The sequence below is a fragment of the Pollachius pollachius genome, assembly GCF_949987615.1.
Source record: "Pollachius pollachius genome assembly, chromosome: 3".
In the NCBI taxonomy this organism is placed as follows: domain Eukaryota; kingdom Metazoa; phylum Chordata; class Actinopteri; order Gadiformes; family Gadidae; genus Pollachius; species Pollachius pollachius.
The window spans coordinates 45,836,325-45,857,719 of record NC_136936.1 but is presented as its reverse complement, the minus strand read 5'-3'; the positions used below and the strand labels follow the sequence as shown (position 1 = coordinate 45,857,719).

The 21,395-nt window shown below is 45.2% G+C and overlaps 1 protein-coding gene across 3 annotated transcripts in view; it reads right to left on the bottom strand.

Moving 5' to 3' along the window:
- Positions 1-21,395, bottom strand: part of nalcn (sodium leak channel, non-selective) — a gene marked incomplete at its 5' end in the record, with an annotated part of 69,802 nt that overhangs the window by 21,288 nt on the left and 27,119 nt on the right. For all 3 annotated transcript variants that reach the window (XM_079731306.1, XM_079731305.1, XM_079731307.1), the window contains 7 exons: positions 517-590; positions 815-956; positions 1,683-1,819; positions 14,430-14,504; positions 15,616-15,753; positions 17,910-18,101; positions 20,333-20,500. In XM_079731306.1, coding sequence (XP_079587432.1) covers positions 517-590; positions 815-956; positions 1,683-1,819; positions 14,430-14,504; positions 15,616-15,753; positions 17,910-18,101; positions 20,333-20,500 — 926 coding nt within the window. The remainder of the gene's footprint in view (positions 1-516; positions 591-814; positions 957-1,682; positions 1,820-14,429; positions 14,505-15,615; positions 15,754-17,909; positions 18,102-20,332; positions 20,501-21,395) is intronic.

The window sequence follows — 21,395 nt, the reverse complement described above, 5'->3', positions numbered from 1 at the left end:
GCACACGTGCAGTTTGGTGCGCGTGCGCCGTGAGCCAGTTGAAGCGTGCGGTGACTACTGAGGGGCTGTCTGTCTCCTACACTTGCAGAGTACCGCCGGAATTAGACACGGTGCAGCCGAGCTAAGCTATCGCTAACGCCAGCCCCACCATGCCAAATAGCGAATTAGCCATGTGATTAATCGAACAGGGAATGATTTTTTTCCGCGAACGTGTGTGTGTGTGCCTGCATGTCTAATAAATGGGGAAAAATAAAAAAGAAACGGTCACAGCGATGCTTCATCCAATAAACACGTACTTTAATGGTTTCGCCCACCCCTAAAGAGAGGCGTCTATTTAATGACTGAATGAGTTAAAGATGGCGTGTGCTAATCGCTTGCTTTCTGTTGAAGGAGGGGGAGGCAGGGGGGAATGCATTAAACGAAAACAATTTGAGTACGCTGGTCTTCTACACAGCACACACTGACTGGAACAAGACAAGAGGAATGGGAGCGGGTTTGACAGAGGTGTTGCCTTACCGCAGTATTTTGTTAATGGTGTTTTCCTTCTCCAGCAGATTACGAGCTCGGATGCTAAATATTGACCTACGGAGCTGATAAAAAAACAGGTCGGGTTAGGAAAGATTGCCGACATCAATAACACAAAGCTTAGCCTGTACCATCATTAACGCCAATGAGTTTTATATGCACTGCCTTAATTGCACCCGGAAGACAATGAGTCTTTATGGCTTTGATTAAATGTACCACTGAAGAAGACAATTCATTGGTAATTGCCAGAGGTCACAGTTTTTATTTGAATGTAGCACAGCGGGGGCACCTTCTGGTCGATGTACTTGCTGTCCTCGATGGCCGAGCGCTTGGAGTGGTCGCAGGAGGAGGAGGAGGCAGACGGCAGGCGACGGAACAAACAGCTGGTGTCCTGCTGCTGGCGATCTATGAACTGCTTCATGAAGCTCTCCCTGTAACGTGCGCACACACGCGCACGCACGAGCACACACACACACACACACACACACGCACACACACACACACACACACACACACACACACACACACACACACACACACACACACACACACACAGACAAAGGAGGTGATTACTATGGATCCATTTGTGAACATGCAGAAATATAAAGACATATGGACAATGAATAAAACTGCAAGGCTGTCAGAATGTTAATATTGTGGGGAAAGAAAGCTTGAGTATAGATTTATGCTATTGATCCATCAGCCATATCGTGGAATCGACCATGGTGGTTGGGAATGGGGATGTGTATGTGTGGTAGATGCGTGTGTGTGTGTGTGTGGGGGGGGTGCATTAATCATGGTGGAAATGATTATAGAGGGGAAACTTAATTATGATGTTGCGGATAAAGTTCAGCTATGGTGTTGAGCGCTACATGATACAGAACAGGGCCCCAACACCTGTATTCATTAGATTCATGAAGACAGACATCTTTGTAACTATTAACTATTTCCTTTGAGTCATCCACTTCCCATGTTCATGAAAAACTTGCCTAGTATTCAGTTCCAAGTTATTTATTTATTGTGAGAGAGACCACTTCATATATGTGTTGTGAAAAAAGCAAGGCCAGCAACATAGGCTATGTTCCCACCAAAAGTATATCATTTTAGCGGTTCCCCGTTGATATTATTGTAGAGCTGTACTATTTCTGACAACTCACCTGATCCTGGGCACAGTGAAGTCTGAAGGCAGCTTGGAGATCTTCACCATCTGAGGTCTGTTGGGAAACTTCTCAAAGATCCTCAGCCTGAGTGGGAGTTTCTCTTTGGTGTCCGCGTTGGCCTCACTTTGCTTCAGCTAAGAGAGAACGGAGACAGAAAAAAAGAGAGGGGACGAGACACAGATAGAGTTTGTAAGTTACAATAACTTTTTTGGGGGCGGTACAAAAACAAATCTGGATGATGAAGGTTTAGGAGCATTAATGGAAGAGATGCGGCCAGTACACATAGGGACAAGGGTTTTGATCTTGCTAAAGCCAGAGCTGGGATTTGAGGAGTCAATGAAGGAATGCTAGGCGGATAGAGCTTATGGCTGGAGCACTGAACAGTAAGCCGGGATTTCCCAAAGCAAATAGTTTGTCACAGATGGGAGGGTTGATGAGAGGAACTTGCAGTTTTACATTTCGGTCAGATGAGGGCAGCAGCACACTTACCAACAGTGACACAAAGACAGACAACACACATACGTTTAGCCTGAGACTTACGGTCATAAAAAAAAGAAGGAAGCATGCAAAAAAGAAAGAAAAATAGAATTGTGTGGGAATGGATAATAACAAGAGTAATGGTAATGATGTCTCGATTAATATGTATGCGACATATGCAAACCTGTGCAGGACGGAACATGCTGGGATAATTACAATAAAAAGAAAGCTATGTCAATGCGAATGAAACCAATTATTTCCATTTAATTACATAAGGCACGGGCTGATTGAAATTCCCTGGCAGGTATCCTCTCTGTCTGGGAGCCTGAAGATAACTGTGATGCATTTCAGATTAAGCCTGGAGGTGAAATACATTTGGCCCATCGGGGGAATGGCAGCTTATCATTTTAAACACGCCAGCCAGAGTATTGACTGGGCTTGCCGGCCGCGTCCGGGGCGCTGTCAATCAATGGGATCGGCGCAGGGTGTGAAAGACCCGCTGTGTCTTGTGTGTATTTACATTGTGTAGTGGACGTGTCTTCGGTGCTCGTGGCTGACAGAACCAGCAGATTATTTTAAGGGGATAATTGTATCTTGGGAAGGGGGCCAAGGAGGGGGTGGGGGGTAGGCGTGACGAATGAGGAAGTTTATCTCCCATTCCATCCCTGCTTTTTGGCAGTAGAAAATGTATGTGCCTGAGATTTACTTCTTGTGCAATGAGTGGATGACTGTCACTGGCATTAGGCAGCAGTATGGGACTGCATACGCTTCTCGCTAATGCTGACAAAACCCCCAAGATTATAGATAGAAGTCCCTCAGAATACAGTAGAGTGTGCAACTTAAATCTAAAACATACTATATATTCTTATTTTTGAAGGCAATTAAGCACACAAGGCAAAAATTGCTATACACCTATACATAAAAATATATACCAAAAAGTATACAGCTAAGGTAAAACTTGAAACAAAAAAGACTAAAGTACTGTGAAAGTGAACTTTGCTGGAGGAAACTAGCAGAAACTGCTGTTCTCATCTCAAACACTACCTGCACATTTGGCTGTTGATTGCCTTTTCCAGCATCACACCAATGAAAGTACAAAGGCACGCGCACACACACGCATACACATGCACTCGTGCACACACACACACACACACACACACACACACACACACACGCACGCAGACATACACACAGTGCAGTATTTATAATGTGGACTCTAGTGGTTTCTGGGGTCCTAATCAATTGGGCCAACAAAGCCTCAGACAGAAGCTCAGCACAGTGCGGTAACACGAACATCAGCTGCACACTCTTGTCTATAGCAGCAACCGATTACCAGGGCTTACCCATTGTCTTTCCCACGCATACCTTCGGCCCTAACCTTCCACAGCGATGTGCTGTTCCCAGGCTAGACACGGTTCTCTCCTCCCACCAGGTAATGAAAGCCCTTCAGTCTTTCGTCATTGTGTTTGCTATATTATTAACCGGTTGCTGTTCTGGATTCCCCACTTTAATAAAATCTTGTTTGCAGAACAGAACAGACTCACCTAAACTGACAGAGTGAGTCTCCTGGTGCCATAATGATTGACATGCGTGATATGGAAAGGTTTTGAGAGAGAGGGAGATAGAGAGAGAGAGAGAGTACTTTTCTGTCCGGCTATCTGTTTGTTTATAGGCAAGTTTCGGAAGGCACAAAAGGTTTACGTTCAAATAATGCAATTATTCAACTCAGCAGACAGTTAGGACTCCCTTTTCATTATGTTCTTAGTGAAATAAAGTGTGTTAATGTCAAGGGGATTCAGGCAGAACACTGTGCTCACATGGACCATAGTTGACAATAGCTCTTGAGAAAGGTATGCCTGTAAGTCCAGGGGCTGTTACAATTGGTGGCTGTAAAAAGCTATCTACTATAGCTGCTTAAGCCTAGCAGCCTCTTCTCTGGTTAATACAGTTTATATATATATATATATATATATATATATATATATATATATATATATATACACACAATACGCACATGCAATGGACAGCGCTTAGGTGCCCAACACAATGCACTCACTATCGATCACCTGGCTTTACCTGGTACCGTGCGAAAGAGCAAATTGCTCTCTCTAATAGATATAGCCGATGCATGCTACTTACTATTGTGGTTCATTATGATTATAGCATGCGTTGCCAAATCCTCGTATTGGACTTTTGATGGTCGTGGGGACCTCGTCAGGTGGCATGTTTTGTGCGGCCAAGAGATTCAAAAGAAGTTATTGATTATATTCCATATATTCCTCTAGATCCTATGTATATAATGGCCTCTTAATGCCCTGTTTCTTTGCGTGTGTCAGTGTTAGCGGCTGATGAATCAAAGCCATTGCTTCTCCTTGTCCAAAGTGATGTGACGCAGGTCTGATGCAACCACCGAGACTAATGTCTTCTGCCTGGATAGCGGCTCAGGTGACAGGCCATGGATCTTTCTCATATACAGGCCAATTTCAGGCTTGGCTGCGGGGTAGAGGTCGGGGGGGGGGGATGGGATTTCCATAGGTCTGTGAGGGAAAGCCAAGAGGAGGCAAGAGTGTCACTGGTTGAAAAGCAGTCATTGAGAACTCATCAAAAAATAGGGGGCCAGCATATTAGCAGGGTTGTGTCCAAACAGTTTTGTTGGTATTTGTGTACTCAATCTTTCATCTGTAATTTTATAGACACCTGAAATATGCTCTGAAAATCCACAGCAGCAAAAGCCACTATACAAAACGGGGGATAACCTTGCAAGAACAAAATACATAACCTTGCAGCGCTTTTCACGCGCCTCTCGCCGGAGCGGCCAGACGTTTCTAAGTGCATTTGAAGGAAGGTGTCCTCTTAGGTCCTCTTTGATCTGAAGAACCTCTGGCTCCTTGTGAAGTCAGCCCGACCGGTGGCTCGCTCTGCATTGATACGCCCATCTGTTTACCTTGTTCGCTATGCACACAGGGAACGCAGTAAGCCGTTGCGGAGGAGAGATTACTGACCTACGTACAGGAGTTCTCTCAAGGATGCCCGTGACAACAGCCACCAATGAAGTGACAGACATCCTTAGAAAATATAAATAAGTAAATAAACGGTGGCATAATCAATGGGTTGTCTGTGGATGGTGCTTCTTTGGTGTAAATCCTCCACAAGCTCTGCCTATTGATTCAGTCGGCTTTGCAAAACCACTTTTATGTAACCCCCTATATTCCTCAGCTCTTTTTTGACAAGTCCTCCAGAGTGAGTCTCAGGAGCATGTGAACACACAGTCTCTGAGAGCAGCCAATAAAAAAAACAGAAATGTGTGTCCACATCCACCTACATGACTGCTGGCCACCAGCCACTCTTACAACAAGGGTACGCGACGTGCGCGTGCGTCGCAGGGGGGGAATACACCACAGTCAACAGACTGAAACCATTGACACACCGGAACTTATTGTTCTCTTCCAGAGCCTTGCTAGTGGTCCCACGGAACCCCATCGAATATCCCTGTGATGAATGTGTCTGGTGTGGGCATTTGTTTTTCTGTGTGTGTGTGTGTGTGTGTGTGTGTGTGTGTGTGTGTGTGTGTGTGTGTGTGTGTGTGTGTGTGTGTGTGTGTGTGTGTGCGTGACTTCATAGGCTGTGCGGTATCAATAAGCCACACTCCTCTTTCACAGTGAGCCATCACGGTCCTACATGGCGTGATAGGGTCATTGCTCGCAAGCAACAACCATCTGTATATGCCTTCTTCTCGTTTGATTAGAGACATCGCACACATATCCAGATCTGAATATACAAGAATCACAAGTAAGAAAATTGCCTCCAAGCATATCAACATGGAGTAGAGTCTCCAATGCACTGCTTAGGACCCTCCAGTCAAGTGGACTGGGTCGCCCGGGACCATGTCCGCTTCTGAAAGAGTTGCCAAGGGATGGGCAGAGGGCGGGGGGCAGGGAGGCGAGCAGGGTCGCCTTCCCCTTGTCATTAGGAGGCCAATGAGCCGTGGTCTGGTTCTCCAGCAAAGCCCGGAAGAGTGTTAACACCCCCAACCCACTCCACTTGACCACTGCTCTAACACCGCTAATCTGATACTGCCAAGCCTTTGCTAATGCCTAACCCGGGGGCCTGCAAAATTCACAGGGGAGGAGGCCTTTTAGTGCTGTGGCTAGCTGTTGATTTTGGCCTCTAATAGGTGTGTTTGGCTCAGGGATGTTTTTGTCAGTACCATGTCGGCGGGTAGGAACAATGGCTATTTCTGTGACCCGTGAAATGCTTTTAATCCAGTGTGTGTGTGTGTGTGTGTGTGTGTGCCCAATGCGAGTATGACTGCCTATTGTGCGCGTATGTGTGGCGCATGGTGAGTGCGCTCACTTGTGCATGTCCATGATGACTTCAAAATTGGACAGACACAGTGGCTGGCTACTTTAAAATGGTCCAGCAGAATACTGAAGGTGACATTCAAGAGATAAGGAGGAGTCATTGTCCTGGGATTCTAAGGTCTCTCTCGCTCTCTCCCTCTGTCTCCCCCGCTCTCTCTGCCGCGATACGCAGTACCATCTTTCTGTCCATCTACCCCCTTTTCTTCTCCTCTTCTTAAATCGCTAAATTAATCCTGGGTCGATTAAATCACACAAACGGCAGACAGGCTTTTAGTTTAATTCATAAATAATAAAATGTCCGGCAGTACTCCGGGCAGTAATACAATCAATGGGAAACACATTTGACGAAGCGAAAGCCCTTCATGCAAAATGCATAGTCAATAAGGACCCACTCCACAGAGAAAGGTGTAAAAATAGCAACACATCCCGCCGCTTTTCAATCGACGGAGGAGATGCCAGGCTGACCAGAAGGAAGGTGTACCAAAGGGGGAGGGGGATCTGAACCAGGTGTTGGTTGGAAGAGGGGAACAATCCATCCCCATTGTCACTAGGGTGACATGCTTACGTGCTTCTCACACAAAAACAGACCACCTGCTGCTGACACACACACACAAACACACACACACACACACAACAGAAACACACCAGAGACACATCACCCTGTGCTCTCCTCTCCTCCACTTTTATTCTCCTCTCCTTGTACATCGTCCACTCTGCTGCCCAGTAGGTAGTAATCGCCACTTGTAGATATTCCGACACCGCCAGAAGTGGGGAAAGGAAGACCACAACACAGCCTCACCTCCAAAGAGTGCTATGCTGCTTTGTCAATGGTGAAACATGGCCTTTCTCTTCTCCTCCATTGTTGTGGTGGCGTATGACCACTACTGTATCCTCCGATCCCCTTTGTACTATTTTGTTTGATTGCTGTGTTGAAAGGAGACAAAGCTGTGGGGGATTATGGGACATTTATCAATGACATCCCAACCTCCGTCACAGCGTCGACTCGTACGGAGCCCGAAGTCTCTCGCGCAGACGCACTCTCTGCGAACACTTCTTAATCTCTTTAAAGGTTCCCCAGGCACCCACCCACACGCAGACAAACACACACATTTTCAGCATAGCAGGATTTGCACTTGAGGGAAGTATGGCGAGATGGAACAATTGAACAATGAACAATTGAGCCTAACAACCGTATAGTACACGTACGTACATATGGCTTCCACATCCGATAACAGCGATCTGTAATTATGGTATGTATGTGTAGTCTTTATGAATGCCTATACAGTGGGGCAAAAAAGTATTTAGTCAGCCACCAATTGTGCAAGTTCTCCCACTTAAAAAGATGAAAGAGACCTGTAATTTTCATCATAGGTATACCTCAGCTATGAGAGACAAGATGAAAAGAAAAAACACAGAAAATCACATTGTCTGATTTTTAAAGAATTTATTTGCAAATTATGGTGGAAAATAAGTATTTGGTCAATAACAAAAGGTCATCTCAATACTTTGTTACATGCCCTTTGTTGGCAATGACAGAGGTCAAACGTTTTCTGTAAGTCTTTACAAGGTTTTCACACACTGCTGCTGGTATTTTGGCCCATTCCTCCATGCAGATCTCCTCTACAGCATTGATGTTTTTGGGCCTTCGCTGGGCAACACGGACTTTCAACTCCCTCCAAAGATTTTCTATGGGGTTGAGATCTGGAGACTGGCTAGGCCACTCCAGGACCTTGAAATGCTTCTTACGAAGCCACTCCTTCGTTGCCCGGGCGGTGTGTTTGGGGTCATTGTCATGCTGAAAGACCCAGCCACGTTTCATCTTCAGTGCCCTTGCTGATGGAAGGAGGTTTTCACTCAAAATCTCACGATACATGGCCCCATTCATTCTTTCCGTCACACGGATCAGACGTCCTGGTCCCTTGGCAGAAAAACAGCCCCAAAGCATGATGTTTCCACCCCCATGCTTCACTGTAGGTATGGTGTTCTTTGGATGCAACTCAGCATTCTTTCTCCTCCAAACACGACGAGTTGAGTTTTTACCAAAAAGTTCTATTTTGGTTTCATCTGACCATATGACATTCTCCCAATCCTGTTCTGGATCATCCAAATGCTCTCTAGCAAACTTCAAACGGGCCAGGACATGCACTGGCTTTAGCAGGGGCACACGTCTGGCACTGCAGGATTTGAGTCCCTGGCGGCGTAGTGTGTTAGTGATGGTAGCCTTTGTTACTTTGCTCCCAGCTCTCTGGAGGTCATTCCCTAGGTCCCCCCGTGTGGTTCTGGGATTTTTGTTCACCGTTCTTGTGATCATTTTGACCCCACAGGGTGAGATCTTGCGTGGAGCCCCAGATCGAGGGAGATTATCAGTGGTCTTGTATGTATTCCATTTCCTAATAATTGCTCCCACAGTTGATTTCTTCACACCAAGCTGCTTACCTATTGCAGATTCAGACTTCCCAGCCTGGTGCAGGTCTACAATTGTGTTTCTGGTGTCCTTTGACAGCTCTTTGGTCTTGGCCATAGTGGAGTTTGGAGTGTGACTGTTTGAGGTTGTGGACAGGTGTCTTTTATACTGATAAGGAGTTCAAACAGGTGCCATTAATACAGGTAAACAGCCTCTTAAAGAAGAAGAAGTTACAGGTCTGTGACAGCCAGAAATCTTGCTGGTTTGTAGGTGACCAAATACTTATTTTCCACCATAATTTGCAAATAAATTCTTAAAAAAATCTGACAATGGGATTTTCTGGATTTTTTTTTTCATTTTGTCTCTCATAGCTGAGGTTTACCTATGATGAAAATTACAGGCCTCTCTCGTCTTTTTAAGTGGGAGAACTTGCACAATTGGTGGCTGACTAAATACTTTTTTGCCCCACTGTATGTTTTGCTACAGTAGCATATGACCTGCACAAGAACACAGATCTACACTCTCTTCTCCGCCTCCATTATCACCAGGCGAGCCATGATCTGATCGAGGAATGTCGAAAAGTTCAACAAGTGACCTGAAACTATTTTCTTCTATTTTCTACAACCTATTCCTCACCATGACTTGCTTGATGGAGTGGCGATACACAAACACACACACACACGCAGACAGGAAGAGGTGTCCGTCACTGAAATCACTCCGTCCTGTGACCCGAGATGCCGTAGACAAAGTGATGGACAGCGGAATATAAGGCGGGACTTAGGCTATCCCTGTCATCGGCAAGGTTCTCCGATACGGTCAGAAAACGGCTTTCAAGAGGGAAGCTGTGTGTTTGCCCGCGAAGCCTTACTGCGTGGGCTATTTGTGTGAGGAGCAGAATGGAGGGCGCAAAGTGAAACAATCTGGCTAATATGTGGCTACACTTGTTCTGCTGAAATATGTGTCAGGAATGTTATATTCCATTTGCACAGCATCTTAAATGTTTAGCAGAGCCCCGTATCTGTCTTTTGACATATCCATATCTGTCTGCTTCCTGCCATCAGTTCTGGTTACCTCTGCTGTCTCTTTGTATGCTAGCCGAGGCTCCATTTCATTAAAACATCCACCAAACCTAATTTCATGCAATGAATGCATTATCCTAATCAACATTGATGAGTGGAGCATGCACTAGTTAGTGCACATTTGTGCGTGTGTGTCGGTGTGTGTGATTATATGAATATGTGTGTTTGTATGTGTGTTTGTGTGTGTGTGTGTGTATGTGTGTGTGTGTGTGTTTGTGTCTGTTTATACAAATGTGTGCCTGGGAGAGTGTGTGTATCATTAAGTATTTCCTACTTCCCCTTGCTCTTGCTCCTGGTTCATCTGCATGGAAAAATAAGCGGGTGTTCACTAGATTACCCTTGCTAGTCTAATTAATATGATCTCGATTTGCATGCATATATATGTTTATATACATACATATACTCACACATATATTTGCGTGTGCGTTTGTGCAAAAGTGTCTGGGAGTCCGATTTGCAGTGCGACACAAACACATATGTGCGCAGGCGTGTGCCATGCATACAAATAACAAATTAAATCCTTGTTTACTGTCGTTATACCCAGCAACAGCCAGCATCACAGATGACGATGTCATTATTTGCGAAAACAAAATACAATAGCATTAGCTAACTGCGCGACTCCTCGTTGCGGTTATCTCATTCGTTTTAAGCCATCTACCCTTTGAGATTACGAAAAAGAGAGACAGGAGCAGCGAATGAAGACAAATGGCGCGCGGGGGTTTGACAGATGCTAGTCAATCCCAGCAACGGCTGTGCAGTAACCAACCGATGATGACAGATGTGTTGGTTTTTTTCTCTGCATGCCTTATTGATGAAGTGATTACCGATATACAAACAGCATCAGGGTGGGTCTTCCGTGGTGGCGCGCATCGCACCGCGGCCACGGCCATTGGGCTGGGGCCGGGACGAAAATGATTGAGCAGGAAGCCGCAGTGCAACATGGATCCCACCTGATGATTCAAAGGAGCTCTCCATCTTGTTTCCTGTTTGCTTCAGTGGCTCGCCTCTAAGCTGCACTCTATTAAAGTGTTTATTTGCTTGTTTTTGTGAAACACCGCCAATTTGGCATGTGAGTAAGTTGGCTATGAACTGGTGATGAATCCATAATATGGGGACTGCTAATGTAGCTGTACAGGTCATTTAATTATAAAAGGGGGGATAGCGACAGTATTGTTGCTGTAGAACAACTTCCACAAGCCTTGGCATGGTCCTGATTCACTAGCTCTCCACCGAAGTCATCCGTAATTGGGCATATGGTTTCCTAACAAAGAAAATTTGTGTAAACGTACGGTACGCTCGCAGCACTGCACTCAATTGACAAAAAAGCACCCGGAACATGGCACTCATAGGCCATGTAATCATTAAATGATAATCCTGACTGTTGTTTTACTCGCACAAGCTTAGGGGTTTGTGTAGGCGCTATTCTTTTCATCGGCTGCTCAGTCTTCCCTTTAGCGCACAACAAGATTTTCCTCTCTGAGGTAATTATCGGAGGTCCGGAAACTACAAGAATTAGCAGTGACCCTGTGTGCGTCATTAGGTTGGCCATGTTTTTTCATTTCTATAGCCCCTTCTGGGTTCACCATCTACAGCATACAGCTTTGTCTTAAGCCCCGAACTAAACAGGCGTGTCGGGACAAACTCAACATTATGTTTTAGAGTGCACAGACATAATAAATTCGCATTGACTGTTCTCAAAACCATCTGATTCTATTTCTTGTTTGTGTCATGCTACAAATGTGCGCTTCAGACATAAGACTATGCTATTCTGAATGGCTGATACATTCTGGTACTTTCCTCTTTAACAAATATAGGAGACATCCCAAGATGGGAATATCTAACACTGACACTCTCATGCAGGAAGTCATGCATCTAATGAAGAAATACCCGAATGCAAAGAGCAATAATATACTCAGGAATTGAACACAATATTGTCGGTCCAAACTCCTCTGGTAATACACACACTCATACACTCAATTGATGGTTCTTGAGACCACTTCAATTAAATGTGTGATCATGTTACAAGTGCTTTGGCATTATCAATTAAATAGCAAGAAGTACAGAGCATGGCTAATAAGTGCAAGGTCATTCACTACTGCAGAGAGTAGATCAACACATGTGCATACACACACACACACACACACAAACACACACACACACACACACACGCACACAAACAAACGCACATGCATAGCCCTTTCAAACACAGAGGGAATCTACAAAGGTCTCTCAGTAGTGACACCTTTGACTGGCTTGGCTGCCAGCAGTTGTGACACACAAGTCGACGCAGGACGGCAGGAGCAGCCTGATGTTAGGTCACGATATGTAGTCAAAAACACAAACAATAATGAATCACACACTCTAATTCTGCTCTGCTACAGGTTGAGATAGAACCTCAACGTTAGATATACTGTGCCCCTTCATTTCTACGCATTCTACTCTATTCTGTGTTTGCAACATGAATGCATGTTAAGAAGGCCCCTGTTTTTATACCTCGAAAACGAAATACAAGAACTGATCGAAAACTCCCTAGATACTCTCCCAGACCAAATTTATATGATTTGCATGAGCACCCCTTTTGAATAGATGATTCACCTTCAATTTGTTGTTCCATTATTTCCAATTAATTTGAGCACAGCGATTGTCTGTGGGCTCGACAGACTGTGAAAAGGAAAGGATTAAAAGTGTGCCGGAAAATAAGAAGACGTGTGTGCTCGGGGCATGTGTGTGTCACAACCTTCACTATAGAGAATGATTGATATCTGCCTGGCAACCATAACAACCAACAGCTGAACGAAAATACCTTGCAACTTTTTTCCGGAAGAAAAGGCAAAGGTTTAGCGTTGAAACATTTCCGTTTTCTATAAATACACACAGATTGATATCTTTGACTCTCCCTAGCCCTATTTATTTCTGGTGAACGTTAAGGCTTTTTTCTTCCTGCTAAAAGCTTTGTTGTCGTTGATTCCTCCTTTCGTCGGCAGGGTTATCACCATCTATTATCTATTTTTAGACAGCGGTGATTGAAGCGTCTGTAATATAGGCAATTTTACAGACGCTGAACCTAATCACTCAGCCGTGGATGGAAAATAACCTGTCCGGGTGAGATGGAACCTGTCATGTGAGCATGGAGCGTTGGAACGTGCACATGCTTACCTGGGTGCCGAGGTGCATGTGTGCGTGTGCGTGTGTGTGTGTGTGTGTGTGTGTGGGTGTGTGTGCATGTTTGTGTTTGTGTCAGTAGCAGGTGGTGTGTTTGGTGTGTGTATCCAACTATCAAAAGGATGTTCCCTGCGAATTTAGATTTAAAAAAAAGCCATCAGCTGTCAGCTACAGCACTGCATTAGCATTTGATGGAGATTAAGATTCACACACCGTGCAGCATATACTACTGTATGTGGCAGTTTGTGTGTGTGCGTGTGTTTGTGTGTGTGTGTTTGCATGTGTGCGTGCAAGTTCTTGAGCGCTTTGGTGTGCCAGCAATTTTCGCCCAACAAAGTTTTCTTCACACTAATTACTCAGTGACTCATCCTTTAAAGAAAGTTGTGCAAAGGTGCAAATGAAGGAATTGCCCAAAAATAGTTAGTCTTCAATGTGAAAGCAAGACCCAAACCCTTCTCTCTCTGGCAGGCAGCTCTGGAAACATTCTCAATAAAAGCCTAAGTACTGGATACTGTCAGACAGAATTTCGGTATTTGAATGTCTTTTTGAATATATAAAAATAGACCTGCATTTGAATATCAAACCGACAGTCAGGCTTGAGAGCTTGCGATTGACTCGCACTGAAACAGCAATGTCAATGTCACACCGACATGTCAACACTTACTTTCTCTCAGAGAAAATAGCAATCAATTCATTGCTTCAACCCACGTACATGTTTGTACATGACCCAAAACAAAATAACACATTTCACAGTGTTGTCCATCAGCCATGGAAATTAAAAAGTATTTTTGTAAAAGTGCCGTTTGAGACATCAATGCACAACCTAAAAACAAACATGTTGTTTGTCCTGCTCACACACGAATCGACTGTAATTGTGTCTTTACTCCTCAATTGATCTTGACAAGGTATCTGCTCTACTGTGTTGATGAGAGAGGATGTGTAATCATAAATATAAATGAATGAATAAATAAATAAATGAATGGTTAAACAATTGCAAATCACCATACAGCCACACAGGTAACAAACGTTTAGCCAATTTAAATTCTTGTGTGTGTGTCTCCTATTCCCTGTCCAGCCCCTTTCTTGTCCCAGTGTGTGATAGTTCTGATTGACTTCCCTCCAAACGTGTCCCCCTCTACTCAAACACATCAACCATCTCCCAGCACAAAACCTGGTAGACCTCTCCGAAACACACCGGCACCTGTCTGAATAAACATCGGTGTCCCCTCTGTAAAAAACAATTGCAAAAGAGACTTCAAACCTGCTTTAGCTTCTTCAGGTCTTCATCCAACTCCAGATTGTCGAGGATAACGGCCACAAAAAGGGAGAGCAGGATCTGAAAGCAGATGCAACCCCCACGGTGAGAGAGAACATTTCAAACAAAGGTAGCGCTGAGTTTACAATGTGAGCAGCCTTATTTGTCCTGTAGTATTTTTAGAACGCGAATGCTCTGATGTGAGTGATTGTGTGTTTGTGTGTAAAAGTCGTGCTTCTTACGAGAGACACCGTGTATGTCTGGTCTAGCTATGTGTGAGTCATTCAGATCCCTCCGAGCTCTCAATAAGGCCTTCCATAACAGAGGGGCCACATACTGAAGACGTCAGCACTCTCCCACACGTCTGATCGCGGGCTATAATGGGATTGAAAATAGCTCTCTGCGAAGAATGTGAAGTGCAACAGTGGTGCCAAGAGAAAGCTAGAAAATAATGAAAATATTTGATGAAGTTTGATGAAATCCAAGCATCAATGTCTTCTTATAGGCAAAAAGAGTAAAAACAAAAAACAATAATCTAAAGTTAATATCTGCCATTATCTCGAGAAACACTTATTTTTATATGTTTGCAAGAATAGGGTTTTCATGTGACCATCTCGATCAAGAAGGAGAAATTCCAATAAAAAAGCATTTTTTTATTGGTTTAAGATAAATCAAACTTCGGTCATTTAAGAATGATCGGTAGGGAGCTCGTTCCACCTCAGTGGTGGAACGAGCTCCCTACCAATGTCAGGATCGCAGAGTCGCTCACCAGCTTCCGCAAAAGACTCAAAACCCACCTGTTCAGGGTTCACCTAGACTCTGCATAGAAACCAATGCACAGCCACCATTGAATGTTGTACGTCCTGGCACTTGTACATTGCACTTATTCAAGGTACTTAATTGGTTAGCATCTACAGTAGCTGCTATCTTTGCTTTACACGGGGAATGGGTTAGCCTAGCGATTGTAATACTTGGTGGCACTTGGTTCTATGAACATCTTTACTGTACCGACAGCGATATATTGTTTCACTTCTTATGACAAATGTACTTATTGTAACAAATGCACTTATTGTAAGTCGCTTTGGATAAAAGCGTCTGCTAAATGCCCTAAATGTAAATGTAAATGTTAAGACGAGACTGTCCTGCGGGTTATTTACAATTTGGACAGCTTTGACTGGGGGTAAGTGCTCACCAGGGTGGCAAACAGATGGTAGAGGATGAAGTAGATGGCAACGACTGGGGCCCAGAGGTGCCCCACGGCCACTAGGGTCTGGTCCATCACATCCACCCACCCCTCCTGGGTCAGGATCTGGAACATGGACATGAACGCCTGCGAGGAGTGGCGCAAAAGAGCAGTCAGAGTGGCAGACGCTGCGACCGGGGTACCTGAGAGTGACTCGACAATACAGGGAGTGAGACAGAGAAAGGGGGTGAGGTGAGAGGAGGAGACAGAGAGCGAGAGAGAGAGAGACAGACAGAGCGAGAGAGAGTGAGAGAGCGAGAACGAGAGAGAGAGAGAGAGAGAGAGAGAGAGAGAGAGAGAGATGATGAGGCGAGAGTAGGAAACAGAAGAGAAACAGAGAGAGAGAGAGAGAGAGAGAGAGAGAGAAATAGAGAGAGACAAAGAGGACAAGGGGAGAGTAGGTGACAGTCAGAGACAGAGTGAGAGACAGAGACAGTGATAAGGAAAGAGATAAGGACAGGGAAGAGAGAGAGAAAGAAGAGAGAACTAGCTAGTAACAGAGTGATTTGACATTTTGGAAGCCTCGTTTCAACAGGAGAACAAATGGCCCCCACGCACACAACACACAAACACACACACACAAATCCCCCCTGACCATCTCCCGCTATCTCGCCACCTTGTCCTTGCTGTTCTGAAAGGGGCTAGAAGAAAGTGACAGCAGAGAAGAGGAAAGGAAAGAGAGATACTTTCTATTTTCCATTTGTTTGGTCCAATGTGGCTGTCGCCTACTCTGTGGCTGGAGGTCAGATGAAGGTGTGTGCCGTGGCCAGACCCCACTCTGTGGCCCTGGGAATCATAGATGGACAGCCTGAGTTCCCTGCATCTCTCTCTCCCTCCAGCCAGAAACAGCCCTACCCTCCAAGCCCATCTTCCACACCCGACAATTCGCCCCCACACACACACACACACACACACACACACGCGCACACACACACACACACACACACACACACACACACACACACACACACACACACACACACACACACACACACACACACACACACACACACACGTACATACACTAACACACACACACACACACACCATCCCACATTCACAAATCCATAAACACCACCACAAACAAATACATCCATCTGTTCCAAACACATACGTTTCCAGAGACAGACGGACAGACAGACATACAGACAGAGAGACAGACAGACAGACAGACAGACATAGATACAGACAGACAGACACACAGACAGAGATAGAGAAATAGAGATATAGAGAGTTGGCTAGGTAGACATGCAGATCGATAGACCGACAGACAGACAGACAGACAGACGGACAGACAGGAAGACACACATACACACACAAACAAACACACACACGCGCACACAAACAGTCAGAGTGTGTGCGAGTGAGGCAGGACGAGCGTGCAACAGCCTCCGAGTGGCATCTGTCTACGAGAGTCCCCCCGTGTCCCCCACGGGGCGAAGCAGCAGTGTAATGATGGGGTGAAGGAACGGCGCGAAGGGGAAATAAATAGAAGCCGGGTGGAAGGATGCGGCTAATGAGAGAGCGGGAGGGAGAGGAGCGCACTCAGGAATCAAAGGAGGGGCGGCGGAGGGCTCTGCATCTGCCAACACATTCACGCCCCACCACGAACATCTGCGCTCCCCCCCCGTCGCTTATGTATGTGTGTTTGTGTGTGTGTGTGTGTGTGTGTGTGTGTGCGCGTGTGTTGAGAGGCTTCTATGATGTTTGCATTCGTTTCCCTGGTCTTCCCTCTCTATTAGCATTCTCACTCATTTTGCTTGCATGCTTTATGTTGTGCTGTGAAATAAATGCAACGTATGATTAATTCTGTCCGGAATAAGGGCGACGCCAGCGCTTGCTAATTTTTTTGCGGCCCTATTCGGAGATCTGAAAATCGCTATGCCGCAAACTTTTTGTGTATCTTCCCAACCCAATCGACCCTTAATGTCATTGACCCGGATGTGATGTGTGTGTCACACCGCACTAAATGATCGGTCGCCCTTCAGTATAATCACAGGACTGTTTCTAATAAAAAAAATGCTTATTAAGTCATAGGTCAGCAAGCTCCACTGCATTCAGAAATGATCAACTCATGGCGCGTTGCCCATATGTTGGTGGTGGGGATGGTGGTGGTGGTAGTGGTAGTGGTGATGGTGGTGGTGGTGGTGATTGCGGTGGCGGTGGGGGTGGTGAAGATGTTGCTGGTGGGGGTGGTGGTGGTGGTAGTAGTGGTGGGGGTGGTGCTGGTGGTGGTTCCTCACCCTTGGGAAGGTGGTGAAGCGGTCCAGCTCCTCCACGAAGCAGAACATCTGCAGGCTGATGGCCGACATGACGATGAGCAGGCTGGCCGTGAACACCACCAGGCTGCCCAGCTTCTTCCCCGGGCCGAAGATCTTGTACACAAAGTCCTCCAGAGCCGGTGAGATCTTTATCAAGCGCACCACGCGGAGCACCTGTAGTGGCGGGGCACATAAGCCAAGCGTCATTTAGCGGGGAAAGGAAAACAGCTAAACACCTTGAGGGGTCAAATATGGCGGGGAAATCACGCCTCTAACTTGTGCTGACATTCATTATCGAAATAAAAAGTCAAGGGGTTGAATAGGAAACATACTGGAAGAGACTAGTGCTGCATCTGCACTTGGAGACGGTGATTATAATTAAATATCGTAATATGAAAAGCAAACATGGGAGTAACCTATTGATCCGCTATTGATGACAACTGAATGTGTTTGGATCAGTACCAGACAACGGATTCCCAAGTAAATGCCTAGCTTTGTCATTGGGACCTGAACCCAAATTGCATGCGGTGACAGCACACCCCTATAGGCAATGCATCTTGGCCAGGTTTTGATCAGGGAGTCCTAAAGTGGCTATTGATCCAGCAATCCACACCTCCATGCCTTTTGCTTACGTTATATTCTTTCCCCCTTAATACTGGGAAGCAAAAGGATGGCTATCTCCGACTAGTGGAATCCATAGCACAATAAGGGCCACTGACCAACACTGCTCTCTAAAGCATCACCTATAGAGAGAGTGGAAAAAAGGAAAAAACACAATAATGGCAAAGACTCCACAATGACAGATGGGGGGGTAAGCTTCTATCAGCAGTGTCTGACACCTCCTGATAACCACTATCAATTTCACAGTGGTGGAGGCCACTTTCCCCATGACTTCCCAAGCCTTCAATACAGGTCTTCTCCTGTATCATGTGCCTTTTTACCTAAGAACTAACCAGACGGCTTAGCAATAGCGTGTGTTTCCATGGTCTGAATAATGTGCCAAATAAAACATCCAGCAGTTCTCTGTTATGTGGAGGGATTCTGAATGGTATATACAGTGGTCTGGAAAGAAGTTAAGGTCATACAGTGGTAATTGTGGAGAGTGGGACTTTAAGAGCACAATGTAGAGGAAAGGGAAGACAATGACCTTTCACGATAGAGACGCCAGATGGCCCAAAGGTTGTGCATAGGCGACATGACATATACACTACAAGCACTGTTTAAGGTCTTGTACAGTTTAAACAAGATACTATGCTGTGCATACAGATTATGTACGTAATGAGTAATGAGCAATTGTGACATTACTATATGGAATCAAGTCAAAGTTCGCCCCACAATGAGTGAAACAACCCCTGTGACATCGTAAGATACGGACACAGACTGTAGCGATGAGACTAGACAGTAGCCCAAAACCACACCACCAGTCATAACCAGAGTGATAGAAACATGTGGAACAGAAGCCACATATACGTAGCAATTACTGCATGTCGATTTAAATAACAAACCACTGGTTTGACTAAGAATAGGGTGTGACTCAGTTAAAGGAGTCATGGTTTGACCTTGCCGTAATGAAAAGCATTATGGGAATTAGCATGATGCTCCTCAACAGGTAGCTGTCTTTAATGAGCCTTGCGCACGCAAACTGCACTGATCCTGTCTGCCTTTCACAGCAGCTGCCGTCGTCACACATGCGTGCACACTCACGCTCACATGCACACAGACACACACACACACAGACACACACACCCACACACACCCACAGACGGGCAAACATACACACCAGTAAATTCAGGCTGACGGCACGCTAACATGTGCAAACACACACACACACACACACACACACACACACACAGACACACACACACACACATCATCCAAGGACTGAAAACATCACACATTATTACCCCCACTTAGAGAATGATTAGGACGAGAGAACAGCAGGTGCTGCTTTCTAGCTGCTTCCTGTAAAAGTCTCCCATTAAAAACAACAGTGAAGGGTGGCACACGACGCTCCAACTATGCATGCACTCGCCTGGCTTTTACCAGCATTGATGCTGAGCGGCTTCTCAACATTAAAATGCACCACAACAAAGAGCCCCTTCAGGCAGACGTTTATATCGGTTAAAAGTTTCAACATTTGAGATATTTGGTTGTTATTCACGTTTCCACTTCATTCTGGCTGTGCAGGCTCACCAGCATCACGGACAAGTGGTACGATTGGTTTGCTCTCATTAATACATTTTCACACAATCCACTTCAAGATAACATCAGTCATTATTCACAGTATCTGCTCATTGGAGAAATTTGAAGTGCTGATTTTTAATGTCTATATACATTAGGCTCAGACTGAAGTTGTGCACGTAGTGGGAAGGTGTCTGTGTGTGTGTGTGTGTGTGTGTGTATACCTGGAAATAGGTGAACTGAGAGTGATAGAGGTACGGGTAGATGTGCAGCGTGGTCCCCACCACCAGGAGAGACTCAAACTTGTGCAGCGAGGAACTGATGTAACCCGTAAAGCCCAGACACCAGATCTTCAGCGTAGCCTCCAGGTCAAAGAGCACGGTGAAGGCCACCTGGTTGGAACCAGAGTCATCAAGAAATCGCAAACACTGTACAAACATCTGTCGCGCACGTCATCGCTCTAATTCATGTTGAATTCATTTTTTGTATAAGTAATACTCAGGCGCTAGACTGTGAGGCAGCCCATGGCTCCTAGCAGGTAAGGACAGGTCAAATCCAGATAATTAATTTCCCGACAGAGATTAATAAAGTGTTACTCTTTCTTCTTCAAATTAGATTAGTTCATCTAACAACTTAATACGCTTTAAATACTTTAAAAACATTCGAGATGTCGCCCACATTAATGTGGCACTTTCGAAGATTTTCATGTCAATAAAAGTCTCTTATATGTCTTCAAATTATTGAAGTCACCAACCATTAGCATACAGACTACAGATATGTCCAGGTAATATTAAGCTACGAGCTTGATGAAGTGGTACACATTGTGACTTTAAGACAGACATGGATCCAGCAGCAAACATACAGCCCGCAGAATGAGGATGAAAGAGGATAGCATAGCGAAGTGATTTTGCAAAGTGATGTTAATGGCGTTTAGCACTTGCACACTGATAACAATTACAAATGTACGAGCAGAGGAAGTCAGAAGCAAAAAGGAGATCAGAACCCTCCCAACAATATACAATATACACGAACGATATACACACGTAATTGACGTTTCAGTTGCACAGCTGGGGAAGTCTAGTGTGTGTGTGTGGGTGTGTGTGTGTGTGCGTGTGGGTGTTTGTGTTTCAATTAAACAGTGTGTCAGACTATGTTTACTTTTGCGTGCCTGTTTGGGTGTCGGATAGAAAGAGATAAAGGGAGGGTTCTCTCTCGCTCTCCTTTAGGCCATCTTTGTCTCTCTGTCTCTCACCCCCTGCATGTTGATGGGCCTAATGCAGCACAACA